The sequence below is a fragment of the Amphiprion ocellaris genome, chromosome 19, assembly GCF_022539595.1.
Source record: "Amphiprion ocellaris isolate individual 3 ecotype Okinawa chromosome 19, ASM2253959v1, whole genome shotgun sequence".
Classification (NCBI taxonomy): domain Eukaryota; kingdom Metazoa; phylum Chordata; class Actinopteri; family Pomacentridae; genus Amphiprion; species Amphiprion ocellaris.
Window position 1 is genome coordinate 26,606,722 of NC_072784.1, and position 25,949 is coordinate 26,632,670.

Sequence of the window (25,949 nt, forward strand, 5' to 3'; positions counted from 1 at the left end):
GGGACTTCTCAGCTGAACTGCTTACACCAAGAAACACAAGAGTCACTTGTGGAAACATAAAAGTAGTAAAACATTAGTAGATTGTAGAACTACCCAGTATTGTTATACTTGCAGAAACTTGCAAAACTGTTGCACATGTGGATTCCAGTTATATTTTCTATTATTGGAAAAAGAAAACACAGAAAGAAGTTCCACTTTCAAGAGACGACATTTCTGACTTCTCTCTACTTCTAGCCTTGGTTGTGTTGTTTCCATAGAGTTGCAAGTAGAGATGTCCGATATTGGCTTTTTTGCCAAAAACCGATATGCCGATATCGTCCAACTCTCAATTTTCGATTCCGATATCAACCAAAACCGATACCGATATATGTGGACTTGGAAATAATTCCAAACCACAGACATATTGTTAGTCAGGCACAGCAAACTTGTTACTGCAGCCACACTTGCAGGGCTTAAAGTGAAAAATATTCCAAAACCTGAACTTCTTCCTTTTGGGTGGGGGTTGGGGTACAATCTAGCTAATTCATAAGAAATGAAGATATCTGCCTTCACAAACTCAGAATGCAGATTATAGTAATACTAAAAAGATCAGTAGGTGGTGGTAGGTACTCCATCTGACTACAACATGGTGCAAATATATTATTTAGCAACCAATCAGTAATAGACATGGAAAAGGACACCATTTGCACTACTTACTCTGAAATACAACTATGCAAACACTTACAGTGCAAAAAATAAATAAAAATATAGCTTATAACAGCAAACTATAGTAAACATTAAAGTGCTCATTTCTTAAATGCTGGTGCTATGCCATGTGTATTTATGGAATCAGCATGCTGATTTGTGTTTGTGTTTTTAAATCACAAACCCGGTCAGTCTGACGTCGGTACCTCAGCGGTGGCTGTTGCTCCTGGTAAACGTGTTGTGAGTTTCAGAGGACAGCAGCTTTATGGCTGGGGTCTGACTCATGACGTGGCAGCACTTTTTGCTGTTAGTTGCATACATGAGTTTTTTGAGCACACGGTACAGAAGCAAGCACCTGGCTCCCTCATTTTCTTTACATTTTCTTTCATTTTCATTTTCTTGGCGTCTCTGTTTAACTCTTCCAACCTCGGGAAGCGCCTTTTATTTTTATTTACTCTGCCAAGGAACTCGACGGAGTTATGTGACAATCAGCAAACGTTTTTCCTTCCATCTATTTGTCTGCGCATAGCATTAATCAAAAAAAGCAGGATAACGGATTTGGATGAAGTTTTAAGGGAAGGTCAGAAATGACACAAGGACCAAGTGATTAGATTTTGGCAGTGATGCGGCTTATAGTCTGAATCCACGGATTTGTTAAAGATTTTTGTACCATGACAACAATGGAGTCACCCGTAGCTGGATCTCAACTTCATTCTAAGACCCCCCACTACTTCCCATTGGCTAGTGATATTAGTTTGGTTGAGAGCAAAAGCTGCGTTCCCCTCACTCCACTGGTAGACTAACTCGACTGGAAATGTAGTCCTATCTTTTTTTTTTTGAGCCAAATGCCAGCGCAGTACACTGGAAATCCATCACGGTTGTTTACACGCTTCAGGACACAGTTTGATGACATGATCATTTGTGCGCCAGTAAATGCCGGCAAAATCCAGGCATTATTTTATCGGTTTTCATGATAGTCAAAAAAAGCGATAACGACATTGACTGATAATGCATTTTTATGCCAATATCGGGCCGATAACATGAGTGGGCCGATATTCTTGGACATCCCTAGTTGCAAGCCTTTAAATTCTGTAAAAAGGAGCCCAGAAACAGCTTAGAGTTCAGAGGGTAAAGGAAATCAAACAGATTAAAAAAAAAACAAAAAAAAAAATGGTATGGAACATTTACATGTAGTTCACAATGAGAAACTAAAGAGAAAACGTACAGAAAATACTTATCAGCACTTAATCAGCAGTACATATTCACACTAGGAAGTAAGAAATCAATTGATGTAATCCAAGTTGATAAGATTTATCAATGCCCTGCATCTGTAATCAGTATCAGGGCTGTGGAGGAAATGAAAGTATTGGTCTGTGACAGCTCTGAAGTGTTGGTCGATCAGCCGACCTTGGACTGATGTTGATTGAAGTCAGTGGAGGCTTTTGCTGCTGCCGTGTTTTTTAGAATTCAAAATGCATAAGAATAAAGATTGATTGTGAAATGTGTGTCCCTGCTGCTCAGTTATTTAATGAATCGAGCACCCGTCTCCTCTTACGAGACAAAATAATCCAACCCTTGTATAATACCCCTGATGATTCTCATTATTTTCACACCGCCATAACTTAAATGTTTTGTTTTCTTTTCCTTTTCATGAACAGATTTGGAGCCAGAGCCAGAGACCAGTTTGCATTAAAAATGTTTTGCTTTGTTTTTCTTTGTTTGGGGAAAATAAAAAAAGAGGATTTGCTTTTATTCTGTGGCTGCTCCACTGCTGCCCAGCTGGAACAAAAGACCAAAAACTTTGCCAACTGCATTTATTGTCAGAGTTTGTAGTTGCTCACAGTGTTGAAACATGTTGGTTTGTTGGAGCATTTGTGGAAAAATGTGCTGTGTTTTCGTATAGTACACATACCTATGGAAAAGCTAGGCAGCTTATGCCAAGATGCCTAGAATGGATGTGAGTAAAACAATGTGACATCCACTCAGAAGCTGGCACTCGGGTCATTGATTAGTATTTAAAGAGGCCAGATTGGATAGGGGAGAATTTTGCTGATGCAGAGTGGAATTAGGGCCCAGTGTCTAGCAGCCTGTAACCCAGCCAGTGAACAAGCCAACAGTGAAGTATTTCATCAGAAAGGCAATTACTGTTAACTAAAAGGGACACAAGAAACACTGCACTTAGAGCTTGGTTAACCAACAGAAATTACAGTATCTGGAAAGAAAAAGAGAGTAAAAAAAAAAAAGACTGACTTGTGCTTCCTCAGAGAGAGACCCATGTGCTGCTTCATCTGCTGCAGGCCGTGGTAGTCGGTGTAGATGAGGTCAAAGGGCAGAGGTCCGGTCAGAGGGCAACTTCCTCTTCCTGGAGGGACACCCAGAAACCTGCACAAAGGTCAGGTGAACTTTCAGCTTCACCCTGAGCCAAGCAGTGCACACAAGAAGTCTCACGAGCTTCCACGAACATTTATGAGAGATAGCGCAAATACTGTCAAAGTCTAGCATGAGCCAGGTAGAAACTATTTTACTGCAGCCAATCACAGCATTCCGTCTGTTTCATTAGTTTTCTTGAATCGTTCTTTTCTTACAATCATCTGTCAGTTTTTTTGCATTAACCTTGTGAACCGCAAAATTCCAGCAAGTTCAAAAGGCATGTTTTCTTTTTATCAAAATGACACCATTTCTCAGAACCAGAAGACTGTAAAAACAAAAAGAATCATCGCATTTTCAGCTTTCCAACGGCTGATGCTTGCTGATCACGAATGAATCATCTGAGATATGCCGTTCAGTCTGAAAACTAAAACAGATCCAAGCTTAACACTGTGATATTTCATTGAAATTGCTGTTTGATCCCAACGTGTTTGATATAAAAACTTATAAAAAACAAGCTCTGTGTCCCCAACAGATTCTCTAAAGAAGGAAAAAATTCTGCGGCATTGTTAGGAAAATGTGACAGAAATTCAAGAACTTTTGGGCTGAATTTGATTGAATGGCAGGCAGTGCTTGCATAATGCAGTGAGGAGACAAGTATAAAAACTAATTAGTTGTGGTAGTCATGTTTTGTTACTCAGCCAAGGAACAGCAGAGTTATGTGACGATCACTGTCTGTCTGTCTGTCTGTCTGTCTGTCTGTCTGTCTGTCTGTCTGTCTGTCTGTCTGTCTGTCTGTCTGTCTGTCTGTCTGTCTGTTAGCAATGTTATTCAAAAACAAACTAATGGATTTGGATGAAATTTTCAGAGAAGGTCAGAAATGACACAAGGAACAATTGATTAAATTGTGAGAGTATTTCAGAGTCCCATCAATTCCCATCGTCCGCTATATATTTAGGTCACGCAATTCAGTATCTGGTAACGTACAGATACATAAAATAAGCTTGTGCTCAGCGTAAGATCATTTTGTTTATGGGTACATCTATATTAAATGGCCACACACTATGTTGCCGTGATTTCTGCCACAAATTTTTTCAAGATTTCAGTCGTCGGAAATGATAAAACAACTGAGCAGCCTTGGCGGAATATTGTGCCCTCTGAGTTCTTTTCTTGTTTCTTTACTTCAAAAAATGGTAACACCTTTGGGCACATGTTGATTTCAGGTTTTTATATTTTTTGTACAAAAAGCAAAAACCAACTTTCTTTTTTTTTTTTTTTAAATGACTTTTTTTTTTAACATTATAACTGTATTACACTGTATAAATGTACACGGTATAATACAGCTATAATGTTATCATGGTTGTGCTGTTTCCATCGAGGTGCAGGGCTTTATACTGCTGTGAAAAAAATGCCACAGTGAGTAATAAAAATAAGACAGGAGCAAGAAATGGCCAGTAACTGCTTGAAGTTCAGAGGTTAAATATACACTCACCCTGATCTGTATCAACAGGATAATACAAAAGAATATATATCGAAACTTAAATTCTGGACTTTGTAAGACACTTGAGAGGTGTGCATGAGTTCAGTATGATTGGAAGACAGACAGAGTGAGCAGAAGACAGGAAGAATGAAAGACCCCATCACACTGTGAAGCATGTCAGCGAGACGGCAGAACCATTCAACCGTACAACACAGAAATCAGCGCAACCAGGCAGCATTGTCTCGCAATGGGGAGTCGCCCAATTTGTCTGCCCAACTTGTTCAGACTCACACACACACACACAAAAGACAAACACACATATAATCTGAGAGGCGCAGCACGTTTATTTGACCACACATCTTTGACGGATACGAAGCGATCGCTGCTTTCAAGCATTACTTCTGCAGAATCTGTCTTTGGCATGATACTATTCAGGCACTTTGCATGTAACGTTGGCTGCAGGAGTGCCTTCTGTACGAGATGCATTGCTTAGAACAAGATCGTGTATATATTGATCATGTGTTACTCACGGGGCAACTTTTGTGAATCCCATGTACTGTATATTCATATTTCTATGTTGTATTAGATGCTTGTTATGTTGCTACTGTGTGTCTTGCTTGATAGACCTCAAAATCAAGAAGCTGCTGTGTGAAAAATATTCTGGCATGAATAAAACCAGAGGAGAGCAGCTTATAAAAGAATCTCTAGTTACCCCCAAAAAACAAAACAAAACAGGAAAGACAGCAGATTTAAATTTGTTGTCTGTTATGACAAAGTACAGTGCAGCTTCAGAGCACACTGCTTTCAGCTGGGATCAAGGTAGCACTTTGAGGAAAAACGCAATCAAGCACGTCTATTTTCATCACAAGAGAAAGTGCTGTTTTGTCAAACTTCAGCAGCTCCTAACAGCTACACCACAGTACAAAACAGCAGCGCACAGGAAGTGTGAGTGGATGTGCAGATCTGTAAAATTCTCGGTATGCTAAAGACAGCTCATTGCCTGCCAAGATAATGTGACATGAAACAGTCGGATGCAGCTTGCAGAAAGAGCAAACTGCAGTATTGAAGATTGATACTAATTTGCACTACTTGTGTAGCACTGAGTATTATTCATTACATAGCAATTTACTGACCTTAGTTTTAGCTTCTAACCTGGACCTTTACACTGACTGTGGCCTGTTATTACTCTAAATTTAACCCAAAAGCCAAGTCTCAACGCTAAAACAAAACTAAACCATCCAAATTACACATGTAATAAAACTGTAGTAGTTTTTGTAGATTTAATCAGTGACCCCTTACAGACTTACAGTGAAATTTGTTGTTTTGGCCTCTTTAGACCTTTAAATTCAAGATCAGAAAAAGACAATGATTCGAAAGTAGAACCTTTTCATATTTATATCCTGCTACTTAAATGCACACACAGATTGTCATTTCATATCAAAAAAACTTTTGTCGTTTTAAATTTACTCAAAAGTTTGCAAAAGTTAGTTGGCGTCAATAGAAATAAAAGCAATTGCCTGTTATTTGGTTGCACAGTTCTATAATGAAATGACAGCATTAAGTGTAACATTTAACACTGCTAAATACTTAGCTTCTTTGGAAATGCTTTTCCAGGCTCTCTAAGCAGTTGCCCTCACCCGATCTTTGTCACCGGGGCTCACTGTCTTCAACCTCCTTTTGAGCAGATAAAATGCTCAATAGAGTTTAAAGCCTTTCAGTGCAACACTTTCCTGTTTTTGTCTCTGCTAAAAGCCTTGGCTGCTCTGCAGAGTGTTTGGGCTCATTGTCTTGCTGCCGGATGAAGGTCTGGCAAGTGAGATTGGGGGCGTTGTTTTCTACATAGCCTGACAAAACTTGTCTTTTACATTTTAGAATTCATCCTGTTGCTGCTATCATCTGATTTATCGTCATCAACAAAAGCGAGTGACTAGTCTGACTCTGTCTGTTACCATTTGCAAAATTCCCTTCATGACATAAAACAACATCTTTCAAGTTAGTAACCTGCCACATTCAAAGTTTCTAGTATTTCTAAGGATCTGGATCATGCTATCAGGCAACAATGCTAGTTCTTTTGGTGAATTAGCCATTTTACAGTGTGAGCTGCACAGTGGCTCAGTGGTTAGCACTTTCGCCTTGCAGCTATAAGATCCCCGGGTCACGTCCCCGCCTTCCCAGGATCTTTCTGCATGGAGTTTGCATGTTCTCCTTGTGCATGCATGGGTTTTCTCTGAGTACTCCAGCTTCCTCCCATAGTCCAAAAACAAGCTGAGGTCAACTGGTATTTCTAAATTGTCTGTAGCTGTGAATGCGAGCGTTACGGTCTTTATATGTAGCCCTGTGACCTGTCCAAGGTGTCCCCTGCCTCCGCTCTAAGTCAGCTGGGATAGACTCCAGCCAACCCACAACCTTAATGTGGGTAAAGCGGTGTATAGAAAATGGATGGATAGTATACAGTGTTCATCTCTCTGTATGCAAATGTTCAACCAAAACAATTGCCCCATCACTATTTTGAATACAGTTACAGCATCCGTCATCCAATACGATTGTAATTGGTTTTAAGAACTACAAATGATATAGCCAGGGGTGGACTGGCCATCTGGCATACCGGGCACTGTCCCGGTGGGCCAGTGTCTATTGGGGGCTGGTCTACAGGTTCCCCTGGACCTGTAAACATTAAATTGTAATGGCATTTTAAATTTAACCGGTCGCTTCTATTATCCCGGAGCAGCTTTTCCAGTGTTTATGGCATTGGTTATCGGCTCAGGAACACGCAGATCAATTATGTACGAGTTCAGGCATCCCATGTGATGCTACTCAACCAATGAAGTCTCTGCATTGCAGCTGCCTAAGTTTAGCAGCTAAACATCGAAGCTCTGCGTTCACAAAACAGTTGAGAGGCGAGGGACAGACGAGAAGAGGACAGACAAAATAGAAAGACAAATAACACGACACCGAGAGGACAGTAGCCCTGCACATGCTGACTATGTTTGGCTCAACATACAGCTGTGAGGCAGCTTTCTGAACGATGAACATAATCAAAACCATATATGGTTCCAGACTCACCAGTGAGCTCCAAATGTGTTTAAGAATGACCCTGACTGTCGCTCAATTCTTCCATTAAGCAGCAGGGATGTAAGGTGAGTGATACCAGACAGGGAAAAAAAACTTACAAGTGTTCAATAGTTTACATTTTTTGAGATTTAGGTATTGTTAAAGACGTATATCTTTAACAATACCTGGTGAGAGTGTGTGTGTGTGCGTATGTGTGTACGTGCGTGTGGATGTGTAGTTGTATGCATATATGTAGATATATGGAGGGAGGGAGGGATGGGTTTTCTTGTTTATAGTGTTTTTAAATGTTCTAAAGCACTTTGTGTTGCATTTTAACTGTATGAAAATTGCTATATAAATAAAATTTGATTGACTGATATAAGTTGGTTCAGGTTGTTCAGTCATTATTTTTGTAAGTTCTGCAGTTTATTTTAAGATGTACAGTTATATCATTTAATTTTTTTATCAAAATCTTTTTTGAACTGTACTGAATTTATTTGATTTGATGGTCAGTTATTGATTACATGCAGACACTAATAAAACTACTAGGTTACATAAACATATATCACACTAATTCAGTTAGACACTGTGATGTTCTGGACCTTCGCTTTAATAAATTTTCTCTGACTGTACCTTATATGCCTACTCTACTGCATTGCAATTTTTTTCCAACTTGACAACAAGTCTGTACAGGTCTCTAAAGATGTTTTTGAATTTTTGTTATGTAAATCCGACCTTTCTGTCTGTTTGTGTCCTTGAATTCAAAAATTAGTGCTTGATTCAGTTAAGTGATAATGTTGTGGGCCGGTCTGGGCCAAAAATGCCAGGGCTGAGTTTTTGCCCCAGTCCACTCCTGGATATAGCAGATTGATAATGAGGAAAAATCAGACCATTCTGTGCTGCAGGATGTAAGATTAGTTCCATCCATGTATGCCCAGGTCACTGTTTGCAATCAGTCATGTTTCTAAAGGTGAATTTTGGTCTCATCTGTCCATATCTCTTTCCTGTCTCTGAATTTTCCTGCAAAGCCAATGTCTGGATCCTTTCTGCAGACAGGTTGTTTGCATCTAGCAGTATCGTCTCCGTATCTCTGCTGCAGAACTCTCCAATAAGCTGTGGCTTGTGATACGTTTACACCTGTGATCTCTAGACGGACAGTAATGTCACTGGCCGTTGTTTTGAGATTTTTCCTGACGGCTCAAAGGATTTTCCCCACAGCTTCAGGTGTCTGTAGGTTACCTGTCCTGTGTTTTTTTTTTTAAATTGTTTTTGATGTCTGAGTTTCTTTTTTTCATCCAAAACATTCCAAACTGCTGTATGTTGTATTAGAATTTCATTAGTACTTGGATGAATTGTATTTGACGATCACAAACAAGTCTGGGCATGATTGTTGATCAGAGCACACAATAGACCTGACCGTGAATGTGTTTTCTAATATTCTGTTATGGTATGTGATTATGTTGTGACCAGCGTCAAGCATCTTATTTCTAATAACACCAAGACTGTGAGACTTCTCGGTTGAGGAGCCTCTGTTGTCTTCATGAGAAAGGCATAGCTGTGCTCTGTGAAGGACAGATACTATTTTAAGTTTGCATTTGTTGTCTGAATCTTGGTCAGACCTCTGAACACAAGCCTGGTGTTGGAGCTCTGCCTTTCAGCTGAAATATTTACTCTGCATTTCTCTTCTTTATTATTCATCGTTACTACTCTTATTCTTTAATAAATTACAAACACTGTTGCACCTTGACTGTTTTTGCTATGGTTCATCCAGATTTCCACAACAGTCTACTTGGTTTATCCATTTCATGTGCAACATTTCTCAGTGACTTTTTTTGTTTTCTCTCCTTACCGATCAGCTGTTTTCTGTCATTGTCAGTTCTTTGGTCTTTATATTGGTGTTTGTCTTCTGGCTCCAACTACATTCTCAACAGATGAAAAGATGAAGGCTAGATACCTATTGGCATTTCATGTGTGCCAAAAGCATAGCACCTGGGCAATGAATTCCTCCTGTGAGCTAGTCACTAACTTTTGTTTGCCCACCTGAAAGTAGGGGCCCAACACAGTCATTTCTTTTAAAGATCTATTTTGGGGCCTTTATTCAATAGAAAAAGTGTAGAGAAACAGGAAATGTGGGTGAGAGAACAGGGAAGCTGCATGCCAGAAATCGAACCAGGTATCCCTCAGTCGGGTCACATGTGCCCATATGGTTTGCACTTGGCTATCATTCTATTCTACAACAAACCTATTTCAATGTTACAGTGAAATGAATTATGTACTAACGGTCATTTAATAAAAGTGGTAATCGCCCTTTTAATTTCACACTCATCTTTGGATTTCAAATCCAAACATCTTCAGTTAATGTGGGATGCACAATGAAACATTAGCATCATCATTGGTATTCTAAAGTCTTCAATGTGACACTTAGATAAGCCTGTCTGATTAAAAGCGTAAAGTTTTGGTAGAAAATGTTCCATTAAAAAATAATAGGGAATTTAAGTTAAAATAGTTTTCTGATTCTAGCAAATGTGTGCATTTGAAAAGCACCACCTGCCAGGAGGCATCATGACAAGAGAAGGCATAAAAATATGTTATTTCCACTCCAGGACTTCAGACACTCCAGACTTCATGTTCTCTGTAATAAAAAACTAAACAAAACATGTGCACTGTAATAGCATTGGCAAAAACGTGGCAAAAGTCCAATATTGTTGTTCTACTAATGGTGAAAACACCAAATCTCACTCTTTTGGAAAGCACTGTACACACTCTTTTCACATGCAGTGTGTATGCATGTTACGGAACCACTTATATCTTAGAGTTACAAAATGTAGTCTGTGAGATTACAGCAAATTTGCATGGTGGGGCTTTGGTATTAACATGACTGACAAGAAAGTGACCAAAGTGATGAAAATTTCTCTGCAAAAGAGGCAATGCAGTACTGAAGTTCTACTGAAGGACTGAAGAAAAGACAGATCAGTGTTGGTTGAAAAAGTTTTCAGTGTTATCAAACTGTGTCCTCTTGTGAAAGTTTTGCAGCTGGAGTCACAGATCTATAACCTTCCACTATTTCTTTTGCTACCTGGCTCCAATACACATCCTGCTTCTGCACACATAAATACCTGCGAAACAAGAAGCCATCGATCGTTCCTTGGACAGTGAACATATTTAGTCAGCACTGCAGCTTTGTGGAAGCAGACGTGGCGGCCAGTTCCCCTGCAGTAGATGGGATAATGAGCACTGGTGTGCCAGCCAGTGGTGCTTTAAGCTGCGGTTTCATCAGTCAAAGGTACACACCCCAGCAATTCAGTGCTTACACAAACAAAAGGGCTTTCGCTTTAGCTGTACTTTGCTCCCTGTACTGTGTGCAATATGCAGTCAGGTGGATACAATAAGGTGCAGCTGGCAGCATCTTTAGGACATTAAGGCAGGGAAGTTTACAAGAAAATATAACTTTATCTCAGCTAAACAGATTAGAAAGTGCTTCACAGTAAATAAAGTAAGAAATGACAACATAAAATCCTACAAAAAACAGCGTGATATTTAATGAAAATCACATATTTACCGCTCAAATAAACCGAGTATTTGCCATTTTCCAAAACTGAAATTATTTCTTCTAGCTAGCCTATTTAAAAGGAGAACATTTTTATATGTTAAAGTGAAGAAATAGTCAAAGTTACTAATAGCCTGCAACCAGAAGCTCTGTGAGGCTGCAAGCATCTGCATGCTAACGTGCTCATAATGACGACTGTTAACACAGATATAATATCCATCATGTTCATAGCTTAGTGTGTTGGCTGAGCATTTATTTATCTGCACTAAAAATTAATCTGTGTGGACTATTTTTAGTTTTGCACATATTTGGTGACAGAATTAACTGAGGTTGAATAAACTGTAATTTTGGGTTGGTGATGGTGTTAGATCAAAGGTTAAAAAGTCCTTAAAGTTACTGCCGTTCCTCCTGTGAGGGACATGCGCCAAATTTAATGATGCAGATATCTAATAGTTGAGTTATTTCACTCTGGACCAAAGCAGTGAACCAACATACCAATTCTGCCATCTGTGGACCCACACTATGACTGTGGCCAGAAGCTCTAAATCAGGTCTCACATGTTTCTGTTCAATAGCTCTAAAATGTACGATTAACAGTCGCCCATACCACAGATGCATCCTGTGATACATTAAAATGTGTGCGAGAGGTTCTGTGAGGTTTCACTTACCAGTTTTGTGTGTGTGAGTGCAATGGTGTAAGATTTCACTGCAGGAGTTAGAATTATTATTATGGCCTGTGCGAGCTCTCATAGTTTAATGCTGACGTGCATTAATGTGAGAGCAGATGTATTACAGTGACTGAGAGCGGAAACTGTACGTGACTCTGCTCCTCACAGATCCACTAAAGCTGCTGCTGTTCAGAGGTTTAATTGGATATATGCAAATCCAGAGCAACTTTAAGGGAAGTGTAAAGGGATTAAAGTGCATTAAGGAGCCAGGAGTGTGGAAACGGGTACGCACACATACTGTAACTCCAGCGCACGTACAGTAGGCATCCACAAGAAGACACAAACAACTCTCTCTCTCTTTATCTCCCTCACTCATGCAAGCCCACAAGATTAAAGGATAAGGCTGGCATTATTTTATCTTTTTATCATTATCAACAAATCTCATGAAAAGACCAAAACCACCAGTGAATTTATCCAACCATCTGTGCAGCTACAGTCTGATCCAACTCATTTCTTCGTGATGTACACCTCGAATGTCATCCAAGAGGACACGTATTAGAGCTGCACCATTGTATACTGGTATACTTTATTTACTGTAGTTTTTTCAGTGATGTTTAGTCTGACTCACTGGATGTAGACTGCAGGAATAAATCTGTATTCTTTTGCAAGACATTTTCCTCTTCTACACATTGGGCTATGGGAAACAATCACCACAACCTCCAAGTTCTAACCTAGACACTAAAAATGGCAAGTTTTGACAAAGATTTGGATTGTCCAACAAGGAAGCTCTTATTAGCTGTTTTGTTGATTAGAACTTTTAATGACAGCGCTCTCTTAATGAAAATGTTCCACCAAAAGCTACCGCAAACACTATTTTGCAGGGAAACTGTTGCAGCATTCTGGACCTAGTGCAACTCACAATGATTGTGATTGGTTTAAAGAAATACAAAAGAACAGAAAAACACAAACAATAATATTCAGCGCAGTCAGACCATTCTCCAACACAGACACAGAGTTAGAGAATGGTCTGACTGCACTGATTATTATTGTGTTTGTGCAGTAAAATCAATCTCCAGTGCAGACACAGGGCTATGGAGATGCTGTAGCTTTGAGAGATGATAGTAATACTTAGCTTCTCTTCTAATGAAGTTAGAGAATTGTTTCAGAATGAGTCATAAGCAATGTTCATCATACTGGAAGTATATGCCACCCAATGCAACTTTATGCTTCTCTGGTAACTGGTTTTTAATAGGTTTTGGATGACACTGGAGTTGGCACAGGGATATAAACTATATGAGGCTCTGGCTGCATAGAAAGCAATTCTAAGCTGTAGAAATTCATCATCTTCTATTCGATAACAAGACCAAATAATGTCAGCATATCTTTAAAGACACACACACACACATGCAAATGCAGTATGAAAGTGACTTCTGCAGAACTGAAGATCTGGGTTTTAATGACCTGCACAGACCTCAGCGAGAGCAATAAGTTGAGAGGGAAGGACGGCACAAAAAAAGACTGCAAAGAGAAGAACAAAGGTGCAAGACTTGTATAAATTTACTCCACTTGACAACGACCACTGGGCACAATTTCTCTGCTTCACAGCTGGCTACTGGCACCATAGCAGCTCAACAACGTCAGGTAAGAGAAAGAGCCAGAGAAACAAATGAGTGAAAAAGAGTCTGCAGTCGCACTACATTACTTCTTAAAGGAAGGGTGCATACGTCCAGCAGGGAGGGGAATTGGCTGAGGCAGATTTCCAGGCACATATGAAGGACTGAGGCTGGGGGCGAGTAGTTTACCGAGGGCTGCAGGTCAGCTGGAGAGAAGGCTCTTGGTGTGAGGGGAATTGCATGGGCCGAGAGGAGAGCTGACGTGCCACTCTGTGTAAGAGAAAGCAGGGTTTGGCATGCTAATCGACCACATAAGGCAGAATAAAGGACAAAATCTCAGGTTTCTGCTGCTATTACGATCAGAAATAGCTGATCTGGTGCGCTATCTGGCTCTAATTGAAGCTAATGAGAATATGGTGGCTGTCACAGCACATAAGAAGCTCCCTTTCATTGTACTGAACAGCTGAGTAAATGTGTAAAGCGTAATTACAATAAACATTTTTAGCTATTTTACATAGAATAAAAAGGAATACCATAAAAAAAAATAGATTTTAAACCCACCAAATCATTTCTCAGTAAGAGGGACCTTAATGCCAAATCAGTAGCTCATATGCAGTTTGTCCTCATTTTTCTCTTCACTCTCTGCTCATGAAGCACTTTCTGAGCTGTCAGCATCTTAAAAGGACCTAATTTTCTTAAAATGTCATAAACAGTGTGCTCATGCTGCAAAAAATAAAACTATTTTGGACTTGCAAGGACACAGAATCTGAGGGGGCTGTTTGTGCTGCAGTGTCTGGCACCGGGATGTTGGTAAAAGATTGGTCTTGTGAGTTGGGGGTTTATGGATCAAACTCACGATCTGGCAAGTTTGGAGGCCACGTCAAAATGCGGAGCTCTTGGTCACGTTCTTCGAGCTGTTCTTGAGCCTTTTTCGCCATGTGGTGGGGAGCACTGTCCTGCTGGAGGGGATACATGTGGTCTGCAATGATGTTTAGAAGGGTGATTCAAGCCAAAATAATATCCACATGATTGCAGGGACTCAGGGTTCATCAGGAGAATGATGCATTTTAACGAGATGGTCAAGTAAGTGGTCTTAATGTTGTGGTGGATCGAGTCTTGTTATTTAGCAGTACTGAAGACAAATCTTTATGATGCTGTCTCACTGATGGCCTCCTCTGGCTATTTTTAACAGTGCTGCTGTTTTTGCTTTTCATCCCGAGCCGTCAAAACATCAAACAGAAGACTTCAGGGTGAGAGTGCATCAGCACTTATGGAGAGGCACAACCTGAGACTGGCAGCGCAAAAGTGCTCTTTGTTCGAATTTCGAGGAGAAAAACTGCTTTGATTTCAAGTTTCTTATTTTACATTGTAGAATGCCTGTGCATGCCTGTCATTACTGCCAGTGCTCCAGGTAGGAGGGTTGAATTACAGACACATTTGACCCCGAATTTGACATTTGTTAAATCACTTTTCAGGGTAACCGATAATGCAATTCAGACACGTCTTTATGTTTGCAGCAAGAAACAGGGTGAAATTACCTGCCGCTTGTGTTAATGTGCTGTCAAGTGCTCCGCAGATCCCGACTAGACATAATTAAAATAGAAACACCATCTGCAAAATGTCTGTGCATGGTATAGGATAATAAGAGAAAACAAAACAAAGAAAATAAATCGGTTTGGGAAGGACAGACAAAGAGAGTCTGAGCTGAGCAGTGAATCACGCTGTGGTCGCTGTTGTAGCTGTGGTGTAGTTTGTCCTGTGGGTGGAGAACATGGAGTCTCATTGAAAAAGCACTGAAACATGGGTTTTCTTCAGATTATTTCTAGATGACAACGCTATCACGTGGAAGTCTGTGCTTAAATTTTTTCTCCACTCTGCTGACAGATACTTCTCTACCTGACAGTGTGCAGCCCTTTTTATTTTCCCTTTCACTCCTCAGGTGTGGTGACGGCATGCTCAGCCGCCTTGGCTAATTACCTGTGCTGCTCTGGAAGGAGATAAGGGGAGATCCCCGTGCACAAGTGACAGCTGTCTCTACTCCTGTAGACCTCGGTGTCTGGCAAGGGCGGGTGTTACTGACTGAAATCATGTCAAGGCCACTTCAGTCTCCACCACAATTACAGTAAATGCAACAAAGAAGTTGGACAGAGGCTGTATTTTTTCTCTCATCCCTCAGTTACTACATATGTGCTTTTAATTGACTCAACCAGCTGTCAGCAAGGTTCATGTCTCAATTTTTAAACATGGCAGATTAATGTCTCATTCCAGCAAACAATAAGAACATTTTGAAAGAAATAGGGAACAAACATTTGTTTTTTAGTTCAAGAGTGCAGCTGTGCAATGATAACATTTAAAGTAGTTGCATCTTAAAATGTGTGAGACTCAATATAAAGTTCAATTCCTAAGTACTTTAGAAACTTCATTTAGGGCTTCCAACAAGGATAATAAATGTTCAACCACTATGAAAAAATAGGCAGCTAGGGAAGTCTGGGAGATTCTCAATGTCACTATTTCATTATAAAATATTGCATCTATTAATGAGTTTATCCACCAGATTGTAAACATGTCATGAATTATTGTGAAGGAGAATCAGATTTCACCTTCGTGTTTTAGCTCACACAGTCTGTCAATAGCCATGATCATTTAAAACCACACCTATAATCACCTTGAATGACTAACTATTGGAATTACGAATTGTTTATCCTTTTTGATGTATTTATCAACACATTTACAGTAACATTTATCAAAAAATGCCACAATCATAGTCAATGCATTGTTTTACTAGAAATATAAAAGCACTCTTGTGAATGGACATTCACAAGGTTATTTGAGAGTGACAGGATTTGAATCACCTGTCTTTTCTATAATATGTATTGGTTTTAAACTACATCATAAGGAAAATAGTTCTATGAAAAAAATAAAAGAAAAATGTATGCACTAAATTAACAAAAAATGTGAATTGCTTGACTCAAATTGCGCGAATCTACTGAATAAGCTCGATATCTTGTCACCATCTGCTGATTATTCACCCATTCATTCATTCATTCATTCATGAAGCCCTTAAGCATCCATGTGGCGTTTTTGGAAAATTCAGCTTTCTGTGGACTTTTTAATGCTTACTGCACAATCGTACAGTGAGCAATCAGCTGCTGCCACTGGTGTTTTCCAAAGCAGGCCATCTAATGAGGACGTCTACTGTCAGTGCACTTAATGCAGTTCCGAATGCATTTTCTCATCAACTATTTTGAAGCTGATATTTGTCAGATGCTAAAGACAACTGTCTCACACTCTCTACTTGGCAGTAGACAACCTCACCTCTCAGCTGAGTGTGAACATAAATTCATATCCAGCACTGACAGTAACAGCTAGACATGTTTCTCCACCATAATGGCTGTAGTGTATTGCGGCAGAGGTTACTGGTGGCATAGAAAATTGCAATTTGTGTATTGGAACAAGTTTATTGGAATCAGCTCGGGAGTTAGTTGACTTAGTAGTTGGTAGTTTCATCGTCAGCAGACTCTTCTAGATACTGTACCTCATTTTACTGCATGTACCTGTTTCCATTCTACCAAGAGCTGCCACTAATGACTGTTTTTCAATTGATTAATCTATGGACTATTTTACAGATTAGTTGATTAATCTAAATGAATAACATTCCTCCAAAAAAGCAAAATAAGCCAAATAAAAGTTTACTTTATTTTGACGCACTGTATTTTATGGGAAAATGAATGAAGCATGAAATGGAAACAAATGTTTATATGTTGCTAAACGCTAGGATTAATCTGGAAACTCCAAAATTATAAAATAAAATAAAATAAAATAAATACACCATCCAAAATAAATCCAAGTTTCTACTGAACCTTTTAACAAAGTTTGGTCTGCATAGTGGATTGTAGTAAAATCACTAGGATTTTAGTGGTGCACAGGAGCACAGTTTGGTTAATATGGAGTCTTAATTAGCTGCATTTTCATCACTATTACATATTAAAATCCAGTATATGTGTGCACAGGGAGCAGGAGAGAAATAAACAGATGTAAAGTGCCTCAGTACCCATAGAGCCAGTGTGTTTTCTCTTCAGATGCTCATGCATGAACTGCCGTGTTTTTTTCAAAACCACCTTTTTGTTCTGTGTTGACTTGAACTACATACTTGTAGTTCAAAGCCTTGGAAACTTTCACATACAACTTTTATTTTCACTCTGCCGTAGCCGCCGTTGTATTAAACTGTAGCTGAGCAATGCTTGTTGCAACAACAGATAATAAAGAAAAGAAAAGCATTTGCTTTAACCAACTGGAGAAAATGTAATAGATTCTTCTGCCTGATTGCAGCAGCTCTGGTTTTTTTAATCTAATAAAGGCAAAAAAAAAAAAAGCCCCAAAAGTTGCTCTTAAAAATGCATTTTCTATCATGTTAAATATGCTTCCTTTGACACACAGTGAAGCAAAGGCCTCCAAAGATGTACTTGCAGCTCAGTGAGGCTCTACTTGGGCACAGCAGTGCTTTGATCTAAATGCTAACGTCAGCATGCTAACATGCACACACAGCCAATATTGTTCAGCAGTAGTCCACCATATTAGCATACAAACATTTCTTCATTTGAACTTAAAACAATCAGGTGAGGCACGTTTTAGTCAACATTACACATAAAAGGAAAAGTCAGGAGATGTCTGTGCAAAATTCCATCAAAACTGACACAATATTTGAGATATTTAGTCAGGTTTAAAGAAAAACTTGATGCCTCCACATTAAGTGTCAGTTTCTATGTTTAAAGGAGTAACAGGAATGTAGCATCATTCTTCAAGAAGACACTGTTCCCTGAATCCGGATGATTTACATGGACAGGTAAGCAATCTGTTGTTTTCCTGCTGTCTACATCAACCACTTATTTAAAACAAGCATTGCACATAGTTATTGTTAGAAGTTTGTTGCAATTTCAGCGAGACAGGATCAGAGAGCAGTAGACCAATATAAAAGATAATTAGAATCGTATAGTAATTAACTCAATAACTAATCCCAAGAAGGTGTGATCAGTGTTTCCCTTGAGAATATTTTGCTGTGTGTGGAAAAAAGAAGACTGTATTAGAGCATCTGCAGGGAAAGCAAACAAGCATCTATCCGTGGAGGAAGAAGGGATGATGGTAACCAAAGTGACTACTCAGAGAAGCCACCAGAGACTGCGAAATGTTGCCAGTCAGAGGCAGTTATGTGATTCAAGCCAACAGCTTGAGTCCCGCTGTAACTAAAAATCCCAGTGTGGCTAATCTGTCCATCAGAGAAAATGCCGAACATATCAACAATCGTGTCTACATAAGAACCGCAGCAGGCCATCCAGCGATATTAAGCTCCTTTCCAAAAGCCTGGGTGGAAAAGTGAAGAGTTGAAAATGTAAATAGATACAAGCCTGAGGGAATCCGTGGGAGCACAACCCACATAACGATCTGTCTATTTAATAGCGTGTAGGAGAGGAAGAGTAAGGGATGGAGAGAAATGTACTCTTTATCTCTTCATTAATAGCCACAGAAACGGGATTTAAGGGTGTTCGGCATTTGTCATCAACTGGCCAATTTAAGAAAAAGAGAGGGATATGTACACTGGGTTGTATTTCTTGGGTGCATGTAAAAAGGAATTTGGTGCCAAGCCTCATAAATCCATTTTGCGCCAATTTCAATTCGCCATTATATTTTCTCCCAGGCTGAATATTTCATTTGCAGATGAATAGAGACCAAAATCAGCCCTAATGGGACGCTACAGCCCTCATAAAAATGTACATTTTAATATAAATGTCAACTGTGTCTGTCTCTTCTAGATTAAACGCTCAAATTTACACTCACGCAAACAGATATGAACTCCATTCAGCTATTTGAAAGGATTAGCCCTAACCTTGGCCCATGTTTCTTTGTGAGCCTCTTTGAGAACTTCCGCAGTCTTCTCAACATTTCTGATGCCGCTCCCGACGGAGACACAGAAGCAGTGATTCAATACGCCACGACACCAATTAGTGGGGTAAATAATGGCGCGGCCAACAGAAGCATTCCCACTGCGGCTCCCCCACCTCACTGATCTTCCAAGTCTGTCTCTTATCAAAGCAGCTTTTCTTCACAGCCTGGAATTTAAGATCAAAGGGCAGCACTAACTCATCAATGCCTTTACCTCTTCCCCACTGCAATGGATAAAGTGCTCAATAACCAGCGCGCATTACCATCAGCCTGTCTGCCCTGGCGTCACACCACCCACCGGTAGGGAAAAAAAATAGAATCAACAGCAAATCTAGTCTTGTCCACAGTCATTTTCCTGAGCAGCCAGCGTGAAGCCGGGGCGGTTCTGAAACATTACAGCAGCACAGAAAGTTCAAACTGTGCCTGTCTGCTTCCTGAACTCCCTCACTGCACCTCGCCAAGGTGACAATCTTTTGTTTTTAGATGAAACCGGCTCGTCTGTTCAACTGGGTTGCATATACACGTGTATGTGTGTACGTCCACCGGCACAAGCACTTATGTCTGTGATGACGAGCGACAAGCCAGTTATCACTCAGGAGCCGGTAAGCTGCAGCAGCAAGGAGGTGCAGCAGCTGTAGAGATGCTGTCGAGCCCTCAGGCTGAAACAGCACTCTGCAGCAGAAGGAGAGATAGCTTATCTGTGAGTGGCCAAAGGTGATCGGAAACAGTGTGTGGGCAACAGCACTCCGACTGGGCTTCCGATCACTCGCAGGGCATCCCGAACCAACAACAAAGCATGTTCATTCAGCGAATGTGTAATAGGAACGATTAATGGTTTGTTATGAAAGGCCAGATGACTCCTGCACGAAAAGAATCACAAGATGATGATTTTCACATCACACCACAACACACAGCTGCGCTTTGTACAGTCGCTGCAGCAGTTTTGCCTACAGCTCCAAAAAAATATGAGATCTTGGCTTACCCGTGCAGCTCTTTGAGAGAAACCGAGATCTTGAGGTTGTGTCCAAGCACATGGAGGGCGGTGAGGATGTCGGCCCATTGCACCATCTCACCCAGAGGGCCACCCTTCAGCACCTTAGGGCTGAACACATCCCCAGACTCCTCTGTCAGAAAGCCAACATGGACAAGAATCTGAAAGCAGACAGACAAGGAGAAAAGAGTGCACCACAGCGAAATGTTAAGTTAATGCAGAGTGTGTAGTTTTGCGAAAGTGTTTTAGCTGTAACTGTAAAAAAAAAAAAGAAAAAAGGGCAAATTTTTCCCTTCATTTTTGACTTTTCAAATGAGAAAATCTTCACTTCTGCTGAATGACTGAGAGTGTTTGAGAGGAATTTTTCACAGATGCTTCAAAGATGCACGTATGAATAAAATCACACATTTGGCTAGGATCAGTAATGTCAGGTTTTGAATATAATTGAGTTCATTATGAATGCAAAACAAAATCAGACTGACAGCATATTCACACTACCGTAACTCCTAGAAAATACAATCAACTGTGCATTAACCTGAATTCAAAATTGACCTGTGGAGGGCTAATTGATATGCTCAACGATACCTGAGCAGTTTAATTGCTGGTGGGGAAGGACAGAATTCCCAGGCTGTTAAATAAGTAATGAAATTAGATTTTTCAACAGATGGCGGCATTTAATTTTTATTATTTTTATTCATCGATTACACTTGTGCTGAAAAACCTTTCAAAAACAAGTTTATTCATCTACAAGACCACACATTTCTGCACTTATCTAAACAGAGCTTGCACGTTGTTTCAATTTGCAGATATATTTAACATCTCCTGAACTGCTGACACAAAACAGTTTGGAGTCAAGAAAAAAAGTTTAGCAGCAGGAAGAGCTGCATCTACATATGAGACACATATCAAATGTGCAACAACAACAGTGCAAAATGTGGAAAAATCTGAGTTTGGTGGAGGAAGAGAAAGCTGTCTACACATATTGAAAAGGTTAAGAGCAGAGAGGTACAGCATAATTATAATCCTCTAATAGTAACTTTATCAACAGATTTTCATTTTTAGAAGAAAGAAAAAATGGATTCTTTGAGGAAAGAGAGCTGTAGTCTGTTAAACCTTCAAATAATTTGATTTCCTTCCTGTTAAAATGATGTTTCCTACAGTGTCCCTATGTCTCTATTTCTGTTTTATCAACAGCACTCAGCATTTCAGCCATGGAAGCCAGAGCTGCAGTGTCTGGTTAATGGACAGTAACCATTACTGTCAAACACACCATTACAGTAAACACAGCCCCCTCCCCAGTGGGGATGAAGCACACATTGTGGGAGAGTGTAATGCTATTAACAGAACAGAGTAAGATTTATTCAGCTGAAAAGTGGCCGATGAAAGAAACACACAGAGAACAGTCTGCCAGGAGACTGTCAGCTCGTTTACACAGACCAAAACTCTGCAAATTAATTTCTTTCATTCCCCACGTTTCATTAAAGTGTTTGGAGAATTAAGCCTCTTTTCAGCTAAACAGAGATTGGAGGAGAGCTGTCTGCATATTGTGAATAAAAATGGAGATCAGCAGTACAATAACAGCACAATGAGAAGCAAAATCTACACACGACACGGCGCTCTATTAATATAAATATGCCGTAAAGTCGTGTACATGGCGTGCATGTAAATGTAGCAGAGATGAATGGAGCTTCGGGCAAAAGAAACATGAAACCGCCTTTGCATTTATAATTAACTGAATGTAAATGATGTGGTTACTGTATGTTTCTCCATGCAGTGCAGGTGTTGAGTCGACAATATGTTCTCATTATTGTTTGATTTTATAAGAGCAGAGTTTATTTTTCTGTTTTGTTCTGCAGGTGATGTTGCTGTATTTCATGTTTGCAGTTACTCATTATATTTCATCACTAATTTTCGACTGTGTCAACCAACAGCTGCACTGCTTGAAATCTGGGTATTTTTTGCTGCTGTGTTCTGGACCAAAAGAAAAAAAGAAGAAGCCCAGGGCTCAAAAGACTGCTGGCACCCTACAGGCTGCAATGGAAGCTTCAACATCAGTGAGTCATCATTACATGAAATAACCACAGAAATACCTTTGCAACCTAAATGAAAGTGCAGGTGAGAGCTCAGAGATAGCTCTGTCTATCCCGTGGGTGTTCTGCATGTTTTCATAGCATTGGTGACATAAATCTAACATGCAATCACCAAAGTGCTCACCTTATAGACCTCTTGTGAAGAAAAATCATTTTTTTATTATTTAATTTTTTTTTTACCTTGTTGACCCGTCCATATGGCATTTTGTTATATGCTAGAAGGCATATAATGGGTATAAGAAGCAGTCAAAACAATGGCTGAGCTGCAAAGTGCCTATGGCAGACAAAAAAAATTAATTAAGAAACAATCATGTTAGCAGGAAAGAAGCAATGGTGTAGGGTTACATTTAAGCCATTTAGGTAGGAGGAGACTATTTTCATGGCCAACAAATTAACTCATACACTACTGTTCAAAAGTTTGGAGTCACTTAGAAATGTCCTTAATTTTGAAAGAAAAACTGTTTTTTTCAGTGAAGATGAAATCCAGTCTAGACATTGTTAATGTGGTAAATGACTATTCTAGCTGGAAACAGATGATTTTTAATGGAATATCTCCATAGGGGTACAGAGGAACATTTCCAGCAACCATCATTCCTGTGTTCTAATGCTACATTGTGTTAGCTAATGGTGTTGAAAGACTAATTGATGATTAGAAAATCCTTGTGCAATTATGTTAGCATATGAATAAAAGTGTGAGTTTTCATGGAAAACGTGAAATTGCCTGGGTGACCCCAAACTTTTGAACGGTAGCGTATGTAACTTTAATACACAGAGATGAGTATTTAAAGGTTAAATCAACAACTGTATACAAAAACTTCTCGGGGTTAATTCATTAGAAGCTCTTGTAAAGGTTTAACAGATATGCCTGGAAGGATCTAATGTCACTGCTTTTTCATCACACATCTGTTCCAGCAGGCAAAGCTCTTTGACACTTGGTGGAAATGTCCCTGTAAATGTCAGTGGTGAAAGTGCATTAAAGCGTATCAGTGCCTGCCAGGAGTTACTCTCCGTCATTATCTGCTTATGCCTGTTGCTCAGCATAGTGTGATTCACACCAAGCAGCCAAAGATAAAAGAAGAGAATGTTAATCTAACAAAATATCATGGCTGTTCTGGTAATTTGGTAGCATGGAACGTGGGAACCAATTAATGTGTGGCTTTCCTAGAAATGTTGGATCCAAAACATTCTGTACTCAGAGATTTTTTCTTTTTTTTAACACCTAACCATATGGATTTACCTAAAATTAGGAGCTGAGTAATATGCTTCCAGAGATACAGACAAAAAAACAACAAAAAAGAGCATCTGCTACTTTACACAGATTCTTCACCTGCAGTATGTTGCAACCACAACACTCTGAAAAGATGAAGCATACTCGTGTGAAAATTCCCAATATTCACCCTTTTTTGCTCTCTCCAGTGGTTGCGGAGCTTGTCATCCAGGCGTCGAGCGGCAGAAGCCCACTGTGCTGCTAGCCTGCGAATGCGTCTCTTCATGAAGCTCAGAGATTCCTTCCCAGTGCCCACTTGTTCCAGCAGAGTCCCGACGTCAGACTGGAAGACAGCCTGGGTGACAGGAACAGTACAATCACCAGAAAGTGTAGAAGAACTTCTGAAGTGGACATTTTAGTGAGCCAGTCTTTAAAACTCTTTAGATAGGTGCAGGGATTCTAGAACAAATAATACTATAGAAGAGGCTGGTGGTTCTAATTTGAAGCAGAAACACTAAAAAACTAAACCCTGATGGACATAAGAAGACTGTTTTCTACAAACCAAAATATTTTCATTGGTGTTGGTAGTTTGGACTTTATAGAGCACAGACAGGCTGTCATATCTGGTTATCTGCTAACACCCTGGGGCTAGGCCTCTGAGACAGGTCGCCTGAGGGATTTTTAGATTTCCTCATATATACAGTCTGCTCTCATTTCCTCCATCTCGTTTGCCCGGCTGTAATCAAAGTGTCACAGTGCAATACCAAAATCTGATTGTTGATCAATGGAAAAACTGCACAAGGAAGCACAAACTGTCTTTCTCAAACACAAGTAAAAGATACTGAATTCTCTCGAAGACTAAATCAACATGCACAGCTGTACTGTACTCTCACAACGCAGGTGGATTATTGCTCTCAAGAGAAACTTGTGTACAGCGTAGAAAGACGCGGAGTAGTGGAGGGCAGCTTTCGGATTAGTCCCTGTGAATACAGGCTGGCAATTAGAGCAGAAGGCAGAGCCACAGAAAGTATTCACGTCAGGGCCCATCATGCCGGCTGTACGTTACTCTGGGGAGAAACTGGGGCGAGTGCTGGGGTAGACCTCGCACAGTGAATGTAAGCTCATATGTTGATGCTGAAAATAAAAACCCAAATGAGGCAGGAAAGCGAGCAGCGGTGAAAATAGGGAGTGACAGGCAGCAGCCTATGAGGGATAGTGTACAGCTGGGGATTCAGACTCCACCAGGAGCAGCTCATCAGCAACAACGGTCAGGGGAATCCTGTGAACTTCAAAGCAATATCTAGTATCAGCTAGAGACTGTATATAAAATATGGACACAGCCTCTGGCTCTGAAAAGTGAAGCCACAGCTGAAGTGCCTTAATCCTTCATTCTTTATAACAGCCAGCAGGGGATGATGCCTCTGGCTGCAAAAAGAGGCCATATTGTATCGCAGCTTATGAGTAAATGACCCTACTTCTAACTTGATTTGTTACCACGGTGAACATTTTCTTAATGAGTTCATAGTCTCAAATGGTAGTTTTAAGTCTCCTTCAATGCAGAATAATGCTTAGTTTATAAATTATGGCACCATTCATAGTAAAACGGATGATAAAGAAGGGTATGCTCAAAGGGGCGGGGCTATTTTGTGATGGACAGGCTACTGCTGTGTTGGTGTGTGTTGCGTCCTTTAGTTCTCACGGCAAAAACCAATATGCAAATGCATAAATACCAAACTCGATTGTTCAGTACAGAAGTCTACAAACCAATAGGCGATGTCACAGCCATAACATCCATCTTTTACATCACTGGACCTGCCAATCTTGAAAAAAAAAAAACAAACAAAAGCAGAATCCCCTGGGTGTCATATTTTCCCTCCTGCAACAGCATCAGCAATCACAGTTAGTCTCTTTTAATCTATTTTTTAAAGATCTGCCAAAATAATGGTTAAAAATTCTGTCTATTAATGTCAAAGTTACTTTAGGCTGCTTCATTACAGATCAGAACAGCCAAATATATTCTCAAATTCATAACTAAACCAAGGCTACAACAAACAAATGACAAAATAATTAATGCAATTGAATAATTAAATTAATGTAGAAGACAACCATTAAGTAAACATCAAAAGCAAATTATGGATAACAACCTATTTAAGTTGTGCCAAAAGGAACAAGCAAAAGGAATGCTTATTATTATTTTTGTTTTCGGCTATTTCATGAGGCTACATGTGGAACGGGTCAAACTGGTGTATCAGGGTCGGAGCAGATCCACCAACATCCATCATATAATCAAGACTCCTACAGAGACTCAGCTTTGT

The 25,949-nt window shown here is 39.9% G+C and overlaps 1 protein-coding gene across 1 annotated transcript in view; it reads right to left on the reverse strand.

Annotated features, from left to right (window-relative positions):
• The window catches only part of LOC111565363 (alpha-1,6-mannosylglycoprotein 6-beta-N-acetylglucosaminyltransferase B), a 75,068-nt gene that overhangs the window by 18,666 nt on the left and 30,453 nt on the right, over nt 1-25,949 (reverse strand). The window contains exons 7-9 of the mRNA XM_023265410.3: nt 23,825-23,989; nt 20,329-20,498; nt 2,935-3,066 (exon numbers count right to left, since the gene is read on the reverse strand). Of these exons, the coding sequence (XP_023121178.2) occupies nt 2,935-3,066; nt 20,329-20,498; nt 23,825-23,989 (467 nt within the window). The remainder of the gene's footprint in view (nt 1-2,934; nt 3,067-20,328; nt 20,499-23,824; nt 23,990-25,949) is intronic.